A 13,805-nucleotide genomic window follows, 5' to 3' on the forward strand; every position below is an offset into this window, starting at 1 on the left:
ACAGAACCACTGTGCTGCCTCGAAAACCTCACAAGTTTACTCACTTTTGTCTGTCCATCACGGACGAAGAGATGGATGGATGGTAAGGAGAAAAGATGGACAGATGGAAAGATGAGTAAGATGAGCATAGGGAGAGACAGTGAAACAGTAGGACATTATGATGTTAAAAAGAACTAGGCTACTACAGAAAGATGTCACCTTATACAATCTGACATGTCATTGACTGTAAATATTGATAACTGATTTATTGTTAAAATATTTTGTATTATTATTTCTTAAACGGGACATATGTTGTACCTTTTCAACACTTTTATATGACTTCCTTGAATCTATGTTTGTTGTTCTTTTGCAAAGAAACTCTAAATACATTTACTTTATTTTCCAGCACCCCTTACTTCCCTTGTATTGAACACACAGTGTTTGGTGGGTGTAGCACATTTTAATACAATTTCTATTACAATTTTAAAAACACATTTTAAAGTAATTATTCCCATCCATGCCTGGCTACCCCAGAGTAGAAAACACATTCTGAACAGCTTGTTTAGGCTTGTTGATATTTTTAACCCTGGCCAAATAGCAAGGGGTACTTCCCCTCAGTGCTTCCATAACCTTTCAGATAAATCAAAGACAGGAGGTAAAACATACAATCCATAATATGTCCCCTTTAAAGGCCAACTTGCAGGTTAAACCCTACTCTGCAATTATGGGTAGTTTACATCATTGGTATCTAATTTTATTATTACTTTTTTCCATTTGACGCCGGAAATACCACTCAGAAAGGGTTAAAAAGGTCCATGCACGAATAACATGCACAGAGCGATCAAAAAGCTTATCAGACGCTAGCACAGCCGTGACGTCACTTCAGGAAACTTATGCCTTATGCCCGTCCGGGTCATAGTACTACTGGCTTATGGCTATATGGCTATATGGCTCCTGCTAACGTTAGCATTATGTCTACTGTCGTGAACCATTTTAAATCGGGCCATGCAAAAGAGTTTGGGGAAAGAGTAAAATGTGCAGGTCCTCTTCTCAGACCTGTGGGGCAAAGCACTGCACACACATCATGCCGGCTAGCAAGCTACACGTCCCGGCATGTTGATACGATAGTAGCCCCTTTAGCCCCACTCGGTGCATCAGTCACGATAGCTATGAGCTAACTAACCTTACAAGCTCAAACACCTTATAACTACTACTATTGTCGTGTCCATAAATTCCTTGGCAGAATACTTGTGATGACAAATGTATACAAAGAGGAGAGAACCATTTTAAATCGGGCATTCATGCCGGCTAGCAAGCTATGCGTCACGGCATGTTGATAAGCATGAACCGGTTGGGATTCGATGTTGATAAGCATGAACCGGTTGGGATTCGAATAGACGCAGCCCCACTCGGTGCATCAGTCATGATAGCTATGAGCTAACTAACGTTACAAGCTCAAACACCTTATAACTACTACTATTGTCATGTCCATAAGTTCCCTGGCAGAATACTTGTGAGGACAAAGGTATACAAAGAGGAGAGAACCATTTTAAATCGGGCATTGTTATGAGTTTCGAGAATTCTGGCTACCAAGCTAAGCTACGTTAGCTAACTTAGCTAGCTACTAACGTTATATACACAATATGTACAACGACATAATGATTTACATTATTACAAATATGGTAATGTGGTTGTGGCTTTTACAAATAGTGGTTCGCTTTAGAGATGAATGGCTATGATCACGGAGCAATAGTGTTAGTAATGGCTGCTTTTTTATATAGTGCTTTTATCCAAAGCGCTTTACAATTTGTTACTCACATTTTTACCCATTCACTCACCCATTCACTCACACATTCACACACCGACGGCGGAGGCAACCATGCAAGGTGCCAACCTGCTCATCGGGAGCAGTTAGGGGTTATGTGTCTTGCCCAAGGACACATCGACACGCTGCCCAGGAGGAGCGGGAATCGAACCGTGAACCTCTGGATTGCCAGACGACTGCTCTACCTCCTGAGCCATTGTCGCCCCCTGTTAGTGAAACAGATACATTTTCATTCATCACTCCTCGGCTAGTAGTAGTAAGGCTCTCTACTTCCTGCCACTAGCTGTGTGTGACTCTCAGAGCCCCTCACTGCCCTGCACCTGATGTGACGTCAGCATTAAGATGACACACACACACGTTATTGATCCATGGATTAAAATATGCATGTGCGTGGAGCTTGTGGTTTGGTCGACAAAATGTTTGATAAAAACACTAAAACTGGGTCAATTTCGATAAATTTCTTTTCCCTCTTCATGAAAGTCAGCGTTGGCCTAGTCACATTGTTTATTGAACAAAAATACAACCTGCAAGTTGGCCTTTAACACTTTAATTACAATAATTCATTATATATATTTTCTATATGTTATCGTCTGACATATTACAACATATTTACAGTTTCTTCATTTTGTATAATTATTGTTGTTACATTGTAAGATATATCCAGTATTATTATGCAGTATTATCTTGATGTCTATTTGTTTATTATACTGGCAGTAAGTGGCCTAAGTATGTATTTCCAAGATGACAAAGCCTATTTGATATCAGATGAGCTAGACAGAAAAAAGAAAACTCCAAAATCAGCCGAACCTTATATGACCCAACTGTGGTTTGCGCTGGGACAGTTCTAAATGTAATGATGGAGCGTTCAGAGAATTGCCATCAGAGTTGCATTAGAGGTTGCTGCAAGGGGAACAGGACCTTTCAAATTAGTTCTCGATAATGAAGCAAAATTATTAATGTAGTAGGCGCACACATGCACGGCATACACAAAACTGCCATTACCTTTCATCAACTTGTGCACAAACGCACACAAACACAGACACACAACACAGACTAATTTGTATGGCAACACACTAAACACAAAGCTGCAAGCTTGCACACAAACAAACACACACATACACAAAGCTAAAGAATGTGTGCACACACACACACACACACACACACACACACACACACACACACACACACACACCCACTCACAACCCCCCCCCCCCCCACACACACACAATTATTGAACTCTGGGTGACTTGTCGATAGAATTAATGATGGCCCAGGGTGCTCTTTGTAAATTAGCAACTTCATTTATTTCAATTATCTCCAATCAACATTCGCTTCCCTGTCTCATTGATCAGAGGGTTGCTGGTGCCTTGGTAAAGAGACCATCCATCCACCTCTCTCTCTCTCTCTCTCTCTCTCTCTCTCTCTCTCTCTCTCTCTCTCTCTCTTTCTCTTTCTCTTTCTCTATCTCTCTCTCTCTCTCTCTCTCTCTCTCTCTCTCTCTTTCTCTTTCTCTATCTCTCTATCTCTCTCTCTCTCTCTCTCTCTCTCTCTCCCTCCCTCTCTCAGTGTGTGTGTGTGACATATTTTTTTTATCATACAGATATCTATACAAGTATACAGCTTTATAAAGAGAACAGGATACAAGCAAAACAAGGGACACACAAAATACAAAACACAGTAGCTCTGGAGCTGTAGGTGTGTGAATGCTGCTTTCTATGCATTGTGTTTGAAAATACAGCTATTACCATGTTGGCACTTGGCAGGTACCTTTATTATCTATGTTCTCTAAATTAATTTACATTGTGGATATAGTATTTTTCTGTGAATAAGGGAGAGAGAGACGCTGCATGCACATAATACATGAATGCACATTGCACACACATACAAACACACACACACACATGGATGTGTAGGTGTGTATCTGTATGCATGTATGTATAGTATGTATATGTATGTTTGTGTGTGGTGTGTGTATTTGCACATGTGTGTGTGTGTGTGTGAGAAAGAGATACATGGGCTATTCACTCTTTATCAACGCACGATATAACCCTCTGATCAATTGTAAACACACACACGTACACCGCCCCCCCCACACACACACACACACACAGACACACACACACACACACACACACACACACACACACACACACACACACACACACACACACACACACACACACACACACACACACATACACAATTCCTATGATATCATTTGGAGATAGTTTCTGTTCTTTGCATATGAATTTCCATTATGTTAATGGGGGAAAAGCATTTCAGATACAAACAGGAAACTAGTGATGCGTGCAACACTGATAAGAGTCCCTCAACTCCCTCTTCTCACTCCAGTGAGGAAATATGAATGAAGTGAATGTGTTTTATCTTAAAGTGTGTGTGTGTGTGTGTGTGTGTGTGTGTGTGTGTGTGTGTGTGTGTGTGTGTGTGTGTGTGTGTGTGTGTGTGTGTGTGTGTGTGTGTGTGTGTGTGTGTGTGTGTGTGTGTGTGTGTGTGTGTGTGCGCGTGTGTGTTGTGTGTGTGTGTGTGTGTGTGTGTGTGTGTGTGTGTGTGTGTGTGTGTGTGTGTGTGTGTGTGTGTGTGTGTCTGCGTGACTGTGTAAGTAGGTGTGTGCTGTGTGTGTGTTTAAACCTTCAGATACATTATCTCCACATACAGTCACTATTACCCACTGTTTAGCCAAGCCACCACCAATCACACCTGGCAAAGAGGATAAGAACAAACAGAGCACACAAACACACAGAAAGAGAAGGCCTCTCAAGGCACCCACAACACCTCCTTGTATATGTGTATCCATGTGGACGGGCATTAAAAAAACAGCTCAAATTACAACATTGGCTTAAAGTCCCAGTGATTTGTTTTAGGTGAAATCATATTTCTGTCTTTGTTTTTGTATACGTGAAATGAGACTTCTCAGTTCAGTTGTCTCTCCACTGTCCAGTTCAGCACCATGGACAGTGATTTCGACATTGCCTCTGAAAACTCCTCTCTCTCTCCAGTCATTTGCTTGTACGTGAGTGGCCGCTGCAGAGTAGCAACTGCTAACGAGAGAGACTTGCCCAAAACAGTTAAACTCACCCTGGAGCAGTTCACAGCAGAGCAGTCGTCTGAGTTTACTCTAGTTTTCATTAGAGTTGATTTTGTGGGATTACGTTACCCAACGTTAACCAGACCTGAGACACTATCTCTTGTTCTCTTCTTTCTTTCTTTCTTTCTTTCTTTCTTTCTTTCTTTCTTTCTTTCTTTCTTTCTTTCTTTCTTTCTTTCTTTTCTTTCTTTCTTTCTTTCTTTTTCTTTCTTTCTTTCTTTCTTTCTTTCTTTCTTTCTTTCTTTCTTTCTTTCTTTCTTTCTTTCTATTGCTCTCACCCCTGTAGTAGAGCTTAAGCTTAATGTATACTAAATGCAAGGAGCCTATAGCAGCGGAGCCTGCATCCACCTCTTCCAAAATGTAAATGTGCGCAGGGCCAGGTGCCTTGAGGCGTGGATTTCCGCATTTACCTTGCTCTCGCATGGAAACGAGATTAGCAAAAAGGTTGCATGAAAGTACAAGTTCTCATACCCCCTGCTATCACTGTAGATAAGGAACCGATGTGGGCATGTGTTTCAGCCTTTAGGTGTTCCGATGCATGTGTCAGCACTACAGACTGGAGATAGCAACTACTACTAAATATCTCAGACTGGAACTCAGTGAAATCAGTTTGGGGGTGGCTTCCTGTTGGCTCACAGCCTCTTTGCCTCCTAATTGTTCCATCTTTCAAATGACGATGTAACCTTGAAGTGGTGATGGTAACTCTGGAAACGGAGTCCGCACAGCATTTCTATTTCCAATCGCTAATACTGACGTACACAAAAATAAACTTTGCCCAAGGCTCTACTTAAATGAGATGTATGTGGTTTGTGGTGCCGCATTCCTTTAATAGGAAGATAAATGCCAGCAATATCCCCCGGTTGTATCTGTTCTTGTAAAAAAATAAATCACACAAATACACATAGATGGTAAATGGTAAATGGACTGCATTTTTATAGCACTTTTCCCAGTCTTCCAACCACTCAAAACACTTTACAACTTATGCCTCACATTCACCCATTCACACACACACACACACACACACACACACACACACACACACACACACACACACACACACACACACACACACACACACACACACACACACACACACACACACACACACACACACACACACACACACACACACACACACACACACACACACACACACACACACACACACACACACACACACACAACCAGCTTGTCAGGAGCAGTTAGGGGTTTTGAGCTGGGTACGGCAGAGTAGGAACATCTGTGGATATGCAGGGGCGGCTTTAAGTATCTGGGGGCCCATTTCAAAAGCTAATGTGGGGCTCTGCATCCAAATGAATGCAAATTAAATTTGTTATATGCACTTTCAGCATCATGGACAGCTCAACATAGGAATAATCCAAACAATTATCTTAATTAAAAACTGAAATAATGAAATTTTTGCTTTGTAATGAGGAGAAGCATCTCCCTTCTCTGCAACTACTAGTTTGCATTGAATAGCACTATGTGTTAAGTATCAGCTGGCATAAAAACAGCGTAAGCAATCCTCTCAAATTAAATTAACAACAAAAGCAATTCCATATTTTGATTGGGACTGAAAAACTTTTTCAGCACCATGGACAGCTCATGTTAGGCCTCTGTCTCTCACTCTCCTTTTAGCTCTCTAGGCCTGAAGTGAGCTGTCCATGGTGCTGAAAGGCGTGAAGTGCAAGGAGAATTGTTTAAGCTGTTTCAATTCTTACAGTCAGGGCCTTCTGGGAGGGCAGGGCCATTTCAAAAAACCAAAGCTGCCACTGAGGATATGAAAGTAGAGAGAGCAACTAGTAACTATGAGGTTGTGGGTTCGATTTCCATGTGCTAGCAGCAGCTGGAGGGAGTTATTATACATCCAGTGCCTAGGAGTGTAGCAGGTATAGCAACAACATTATCTTAACACTTTGACTGCCGGGAGCCGTCTTTAGACGTCTTTGCTGGCCATGCTAAAGTTGCCGGGGGACGCTGTACGTCGTCTTTATATCAATATTTCAAAAATCTGCGATCGGATTCATAATGTCCCTCCGCTGGCCTGAGATCCACCAGCAGGACCCACTGAGCTCTCTGGCGGTTCAGGAGCGCCATCTGGTGGCCGATCGGCGCAAGCGCTTAACAGGAAGCGCATTAGAGGTTTTGCTAGACGTCCGTATTGCTTCCGGCCACTCGGTACATGTCCCGTGACTCTAGCTCGTCACTCTACATAGCGATCGATTGCCAATAACTCGATAAACAACATGATTTGGACGTATATACCATTATACAAGCTGGAGATGGACCGGGTAATAATATATCCCATAATGATAAAATTTCTACTCGACGATGATCGCCCAACGGCGCGCGGAGACTGGGGTGAGTTTCAGCGTGTAACGTTACCGTCTTCGATAATAACTGATATTATCAACATTTGACCCACATTAGATGATTGGTATAACGCTGCCCACGGAATTATAAACGCCCCCTCGCCCATCCGGTCAACATCAGATGACGTGTAGTAACTTCTAGAAGTACGTCTAGTTGGAATTTTTTATATCGCGCTGATTGCCATCAAACTGTATTTCATCATCAATATAATGCATTTGGGGCTATATATCACGTTCTGGAGAAAGCTGCAGAAAGAGATGAAAACATACTTATACATTAGACCATACTTTACTATGAATATGTGAATGAAAAAGTTTAACGTTGCTACACAATGAACAATACATATAGGACTTTGAATGGGCCCTAATAATGGCAATGTAGCAATAGAATTTTAAAAGTTATAGCCCTGCAAAGAAGGGGACTTTCTCCATAGACAAATAGCGCTGGCAATCTATGGTATATCATTAATTTAACCTTAGGCAACCAAAGTGTTAATGAAGATTTTTAATAATAAAAACATTTAATCTACAATACATTCCTGGTTTGTTCTTGCTAAATTATACCCCCCCCCCCCCCCCCATTGATATGTATTCCATGTACATTTGAGTTTATAAGAAAGTGCTAAACAAAATGTATTATTTATTATCATCAGAAACTTTGAAACTTTGAAATGTAATTTCCCTACCCTGCTAGGGTGTTTCTCTATGCAAATCTCTGGGTTTGTGAGCCAATCAGAAACTCTGGTAACCCATAACTCAAATTCGATCGAAGAATGGTAGGTCACTTCCTACTTTACATAATGTTTGCTGTACAGCCTCTGATTTGGCCACTGGTGATGACAAATATTAAGTAAAGTAATTAAGCGATTTCACTTGGTTGGCAAATATAAAGAAAATCTATTTAGTGAATAATGAAATCAGCCTCAGATCAAACCCTCAACCCCCCCCCCCCAAGTTAATGCAATTAGTTTCTTGGCCAGCATGTAACTTATGTATTCTGCCACTTCAGACATCTCAGAGGGAATAAGCTCTCTCCTCATACAAATTGTTGACAGGGCCTGTCATAATTCTTGTTGTTGTTGTTGTTGTTGTTGTTGTTGTTGTTGTTGTTGTTGTTGTTGTTATTATTTTTGTTACTTACATGGTATTGTCTCCCAGCTCTTCATATAAATTGTTGGCGGTGCCACCTCCAGGTTTGCCCGTTGGTAATGCCATCTGGATACGAGCCGTTTTGGCGCACTCTGCCTGTCGCCTGCCATGGACAAAATACACAGAGCTGGTTACTAGCAGAACTGTCACTGTAGACAGAGTTGTCCTGCTGTCAGCCAGCAGGGTAGTGTCTAGATCCCATAGCCTGGAAGGAAAAGGAAGGGAATTACCTTTTGGCCCGGCTGCAAGTCATAACTCGTCATCATTGTCACCCAAAGAGTTATTTATAAACATATCCGTTACCTTAACCATAACCTTAACCACTCCCACCACCTAAAATCTTAAAATACACATTCAAATATCCTCGAGGTAGACGCTACCATCAGCAAGGTGCCAGTAGTTATCCATGCTTCCACATGGAATGTTCAATAAAAAAAATAAGTATTCCAGCCAATAAGCAGAGCTTTAGCAAATATTGCTTAGCAACAACATGTAGCTCCTAAAATGATACGACAAGGATGGGATGAAGCCTCTATATCTGAAGTTGGGAGATAAAGCTACGGCCTTATGGTCTCCCAGGGACAGAGGTGAAGACATTTTTTCCAACCATTTTATGACTACACTAAGGTTATGGCTAGTATATATTTGCACTTAGTTTAAATGCATTATGACTTTGTTTCTTTTTCATCTATATTTTAGGTCAAGTTGGGACGTGATGTCTCCAGTGAGGTTAAGGTTAAGGTTAAAGGGGAACTATCTTATAAATGGCCTTTTTTAGTGTTTAGCATTGTTTCCTAGCTATGTGAACTTATATTAATATGATCTATGTCTCAAAATTCTCATATTGGCGCATTCTTCCAATTCTCCTCTCACAATATTCACCCTCACTGAACTGAGTCATTTGAAAATGTGCGCGATATGTGATGTCAGAAAGACACCGCTGCATGTTAATGTTGAGATAGAAGATGAGCTCCACACAGTGGCTGGACCCTGACCAGGAGCCCACACAGCCTCTCTCTCCACACGGCTCAAAACGGCTCGAGATCTTGAGGTAGAAAAATGCTGTTTTTGAGGACTTGATTAGAAATACAAAACAATGAATAAAAAAAATATATATATTACAGAGGTGTTCCATAGACTCACAGGAATTGTGTAAAAGTGCCCAAATAGTGAAAGAAATAGTAAAATAGTTCCCCTTTAAGGTAAAGGTTAGATTTATAGACAGCACAATGTGAATACCCTCTAGCCAGACCCCAAACTGTCTCAGCCCTGTCTTATCATTCTACTGTATCATTATTCCTCCTTATTATTTAGCACAACCACATTTATCATAAAAGGAAATGAACATAAATAAAATAATATAATTAAAACATAAAAAAAAACACCTAGGATGTAGTAGAGGCTTACATAGTTCCACATATCTAAATGTCTTTCTTTCTTTGGTGATTAGGGTAATCGTATAGGCTTATAGTGTTAGAGGCCTAACAGCAAGACACTTAACCCTCAACTGCTCCAGTGTCCAATAGTTGAACATAATACTGGGATAACTAATATACTGTAAGCCTGTTTAAAGTTTTCAGATGACATTTTTTTTCAAACGTAATTCGTTAAAGATAGTACGTTGGAGCATTGCATACACTCATATTTAAAGATGGTAGAGGTTGAGTATTCAGGTGATCACATTAACACTCCAAAGTTATTTGGATTTACTTTACAACTGCAAATATATAACACGTACAAATTCTTTTTTTAACTGACATACGGTAGGGTTCTTCACCGCAAGAGATCAAATGTATCTTGAAACTATAGTGTCTTATTTATGGCAACATGTGCTTACCATCTTCTCCACAGTCAGACAAGAAGATATATACAAATTTCCTCTCTCTGCATTCAGTAGAAAGCTATCTGGCTGCAAGCTAGCCTAGCTTAGCACAAATGGACCACTAGCCTAGCGTTAAAACACAGGGAAATGTGTTTTTGTCCAACAGCTAGGCTAGTGGTACGTATCCGCTTCTATTTATTTGTGCTACACTAGGCTAGCTTGCTGCCAGACAGCTTTCTACTGAGAGGAAATTGGTATCTGGAGAAGATGGTAAGTGCATTTTCCATAACCAGAAAGCCTGTGTACTTCTGTTGGTTGATCTCATTATAGTAATTACTGTTATTACAGAGTGGGCTGAGGACTTCACATGCTGCGGTTCAAAACAGCTTTATGTCCTATGCTGTCACATTACCACAGAATCAGCATATTCTGACAGGGAACTGCTATATTATACATGCATGGACCCACACGTGCACACGCATGCACACACACACACACACACACACACACACACACACACACACACACACACACACACACGCGCACACGCACACGCACACACACACATAATTACCGCAGCACGCAGGGAGAACTCAGGGGACAACTCGATTGGTTGTGTTGGAATATAGCCAGTTGGCGAACGTTTTAATTTGTTCTTGGATGTATGTAGCTGGTTGGCGAAGTTTTGTTAACGTTGTTCAACGCGCTGCTGACGTCAACAGCGAAGTGGTGAGTAATGTTTATTATTTGCTGGGTCGCTGCTGCCCTGTTTTGTTGTGCTTTCTATTATGTTGCTCTGCTCGAAATCTGATTTCTGTTTTCTGTTTGTTTGTATAGTGACTGAGTAGGCTATTGTGTCGTGTGTGTATGTGTGTGTGTGAGTCAAAGAAGATTCTATAGCCTTCAATACTTTTTACGGGGCTGCCGTGTGAGTGTCTAATAAGCGAGCACTGGGACGGCATTCTAATAAGAGTGAAACAGGCTATGTAAATGGTTCTTAGTTTTCAGCGCGATATGCGTTCTGTATCGTTAGTGGCTTAGCTTGGCATCGCTACTGCACTATCTCGCGTACGTGCACGCGTACTGAATAAACCACAAATGTACCTCTAATACCAGTATTAGTCTGACCACACCCCTCATCAGCTTACCTTCATAAGCAGGTGTGTGGTCACCTGCTCTCCTCCTTCTCGCTTTCACCACAAGGAAGAGGTGCCTCGGTAGATCCCCACACTTGACACCATGATGGAAGAAATTGGATTAGGAACAGCTTGGGAAACAAGGATACGTTGACATCATATCTTTATTTTCTCTCTCACTATTTTCGAGAAAATACGGCGATATTGTCTTCGTACTGGAGTGTCTAGAAGATGATGATCATTCTACAAACCCTCCACCGGTTTTCGTATTGGGAGCACGCCGCTGCATGCTTCTCAACTGCAGTTCCTTGCTGTGTTTGTTGGGGTGAAACCTGTCAGGCCACAGCTGAACTGTCGGACATGCCGCTGTTGTGAGGAGCGGTGCGTTCCAGGTTGGGTGAGTAGTGTTTGCTGGCGGGCTCCACTTGTCTGTTAGTGCTATGGGGGCTACTTGACAAAGTTTATGGAAACCGGCCCCAGGCTAGGGTCCTTTGTTTAGCCGTCTAGGCGACAGAAGGCCTTGGTCTGGCGACCATTATAGTTTTAACTAGTGGGCCGCGACCATTGACACTGGTGATCCCTGTGTGTTCTGGACGAGTGGATTCTCTCTGTCACCGTGTTAAGACCCCATCTTTCATATCCAAATGAGAGTATTCCTTCACGAGGGGATATGTGCATGTAATGTGCGATAGCGGCAGATTCATGTTCAAAGTCAGCTATACAGGCCAGTTGGTACTGTGCTGATTCCGCCGGACGTGTTAATGTCACCGTTGTGAAGCGGTGTTGACGTCTTGTTTTCTCTTTTCTCTTAAAAAGTGAGGAGGGTTCAGAACGGCGGCCTGTCTGGGTGAGTGTTATGTCATTGTTTACATGTTCATAGCTTACGGTTAGCCGGTCGGTGGCCTGGCGCGGGGTAGCTTGGCTTCTCGCGCGCCGCCGGGAGCTCGCTCCTGATCGCGTGCGTCGTAGATCGGCGTCTCGCGAGCGGAAGCAATAGCACCCGAACGGTTGGAGCAGCCGTTAGCTTGATGCTATTCTGTTGAACGTGCTTTGATTTTAACATGTTTTACACTCTTGACCACGACGTCATCCTTGACAGGGGATGTTCGTCGACCCTGCCTGAGCCTAGACGGGGATTGCGTCAACACCTGCCTGAGCCTAGACGGGGATTGCGTCAACAAAGAGGACTGTAGCGACTGGTGGAGCGGCGACGCTGCCCGGATCGAACAACACGGGACGGCTGTGTTCTACGGTGGCTTGTGACTGCACTTCGCTGATCTGCGTTCCGGGCAGGTACGGGGTTGGCCAGACCTCATAACACGTCTTCTGGTTTTACCTTGCTAAATGTATTGTGAATAACGGTGTTTTTTCCCAAAACGTGTGTTGTTGCAATGCATTTGAGATACGTTGCGGGTTGTGTGTGAGCTGTTTTTGTCACTGGCAGTTAGCTTCTCCGTGCAGGTCGTGATGTATTGATCTGGTTGTTGTGTGAGAAACATCATGGTGTTTATGTGTACCGTGTACTCACTACTAAGGCAACTAACCTATGAAGCTATGCTTGGTGACGAGTGAGTAAAAGAATGTTCTTTCTCAGACTGTAATGACAATGAACAGTGAGTTCACACATTAACAGGTTTTCCTGTTTTAACTGGCCGTATTGAGGGTAAAATAGGAGGATTGTGTTTCCCCCCCCGGTTCCCTGGGGACTTTATCACCTCCTATCAGACATGTTGTGCATTAATTGTGTCTTTTGTGTGGTAGGGATACGATGTAACTCTCAGCTTGATTGCTGAGGTTGTGCTAAATCTGCTGGAGAAACTTATTTCCTAAAGGGAAATTGGTTTGGTTGCTGTCATGTGTGCTTAGCAAGGCCTGTGGTCGATACTAATCAAGAATGATGTATTCTCTCATTGTGAAAAAAACGGCGTTCCTCTGTTGAGTGTTTTTGCCATTTTTTGTAGGTGATGATGGGTTGTGTGTGTCATGTGACCTACAACTGGGTTGTACTGGCCACAGAAGCACATGTGTATGTTGGACCGGGGTTCTTAGAGCCCTCTCTATTCTGTGTTTTTCCTTAGTAAAAATCAGATAGCAGGTTAGCTCGTGCGCTGTGTGGAGCTGTGAAACGCTTCATAGAGCTGACTATGACTGTGTCATATTCTCTTTTTGTCGTTACGTCGTATCATGGGTGTGGGGTCGTAAAGGGGTGAACTGGTAACCTTTCCTCTCCCCATTGTTCTGTCGGTCAGGGGTACACCCCCTGTCCTTCAAGGTTCCCGTCACGTGGCGGTTCGGCACGTTACGGGGGGGGGGGGGGGGGGGGGGAGGGAGTTCCTGGTCCCACGGCCTGGTATATTGGGCGTGTGCACCGCAGGAATTCCCCCGCCATAGAGTACGTCACCGTGCGCGTCTCTGT

At 42.7% G+C, this 13,805-nt stretch overlaps 1 protein-coding gene across 1 annotated transcript in view; it reads right to left on the reverse strand.

The window, feature by feature from the left end:
* The window catches only part of pcdh15b (protocadherin-related 15b), a gene marked incomplete at both ends in the record, with an annotated part of 695,468 nt that overhangs the window by 63,271 nt on the left and 618,392 nt on the right, over positions 1-13,805 (reverse strand). Inside the window, 1 exon segment of the mRNA XM_084323056.1 lies at positions 8,424-8,534. Within this exon segment, the coding sequence (XP_084179182.1) occupies positions 8,424-8,534 (111 nt within the window).

This window comes from Notolepis coatsorum (genome assembly GCF_963971535.1).
Source record: "Notolepis coatsorum genome assembly, chromosome: 10".
NCBI classification, from domain to species: Eukaryota; Metazoa; Chordata; class Actinopteri; order Aulopiformes; family Paralepididae; genus Notolepis; species Notolepis coatsorum.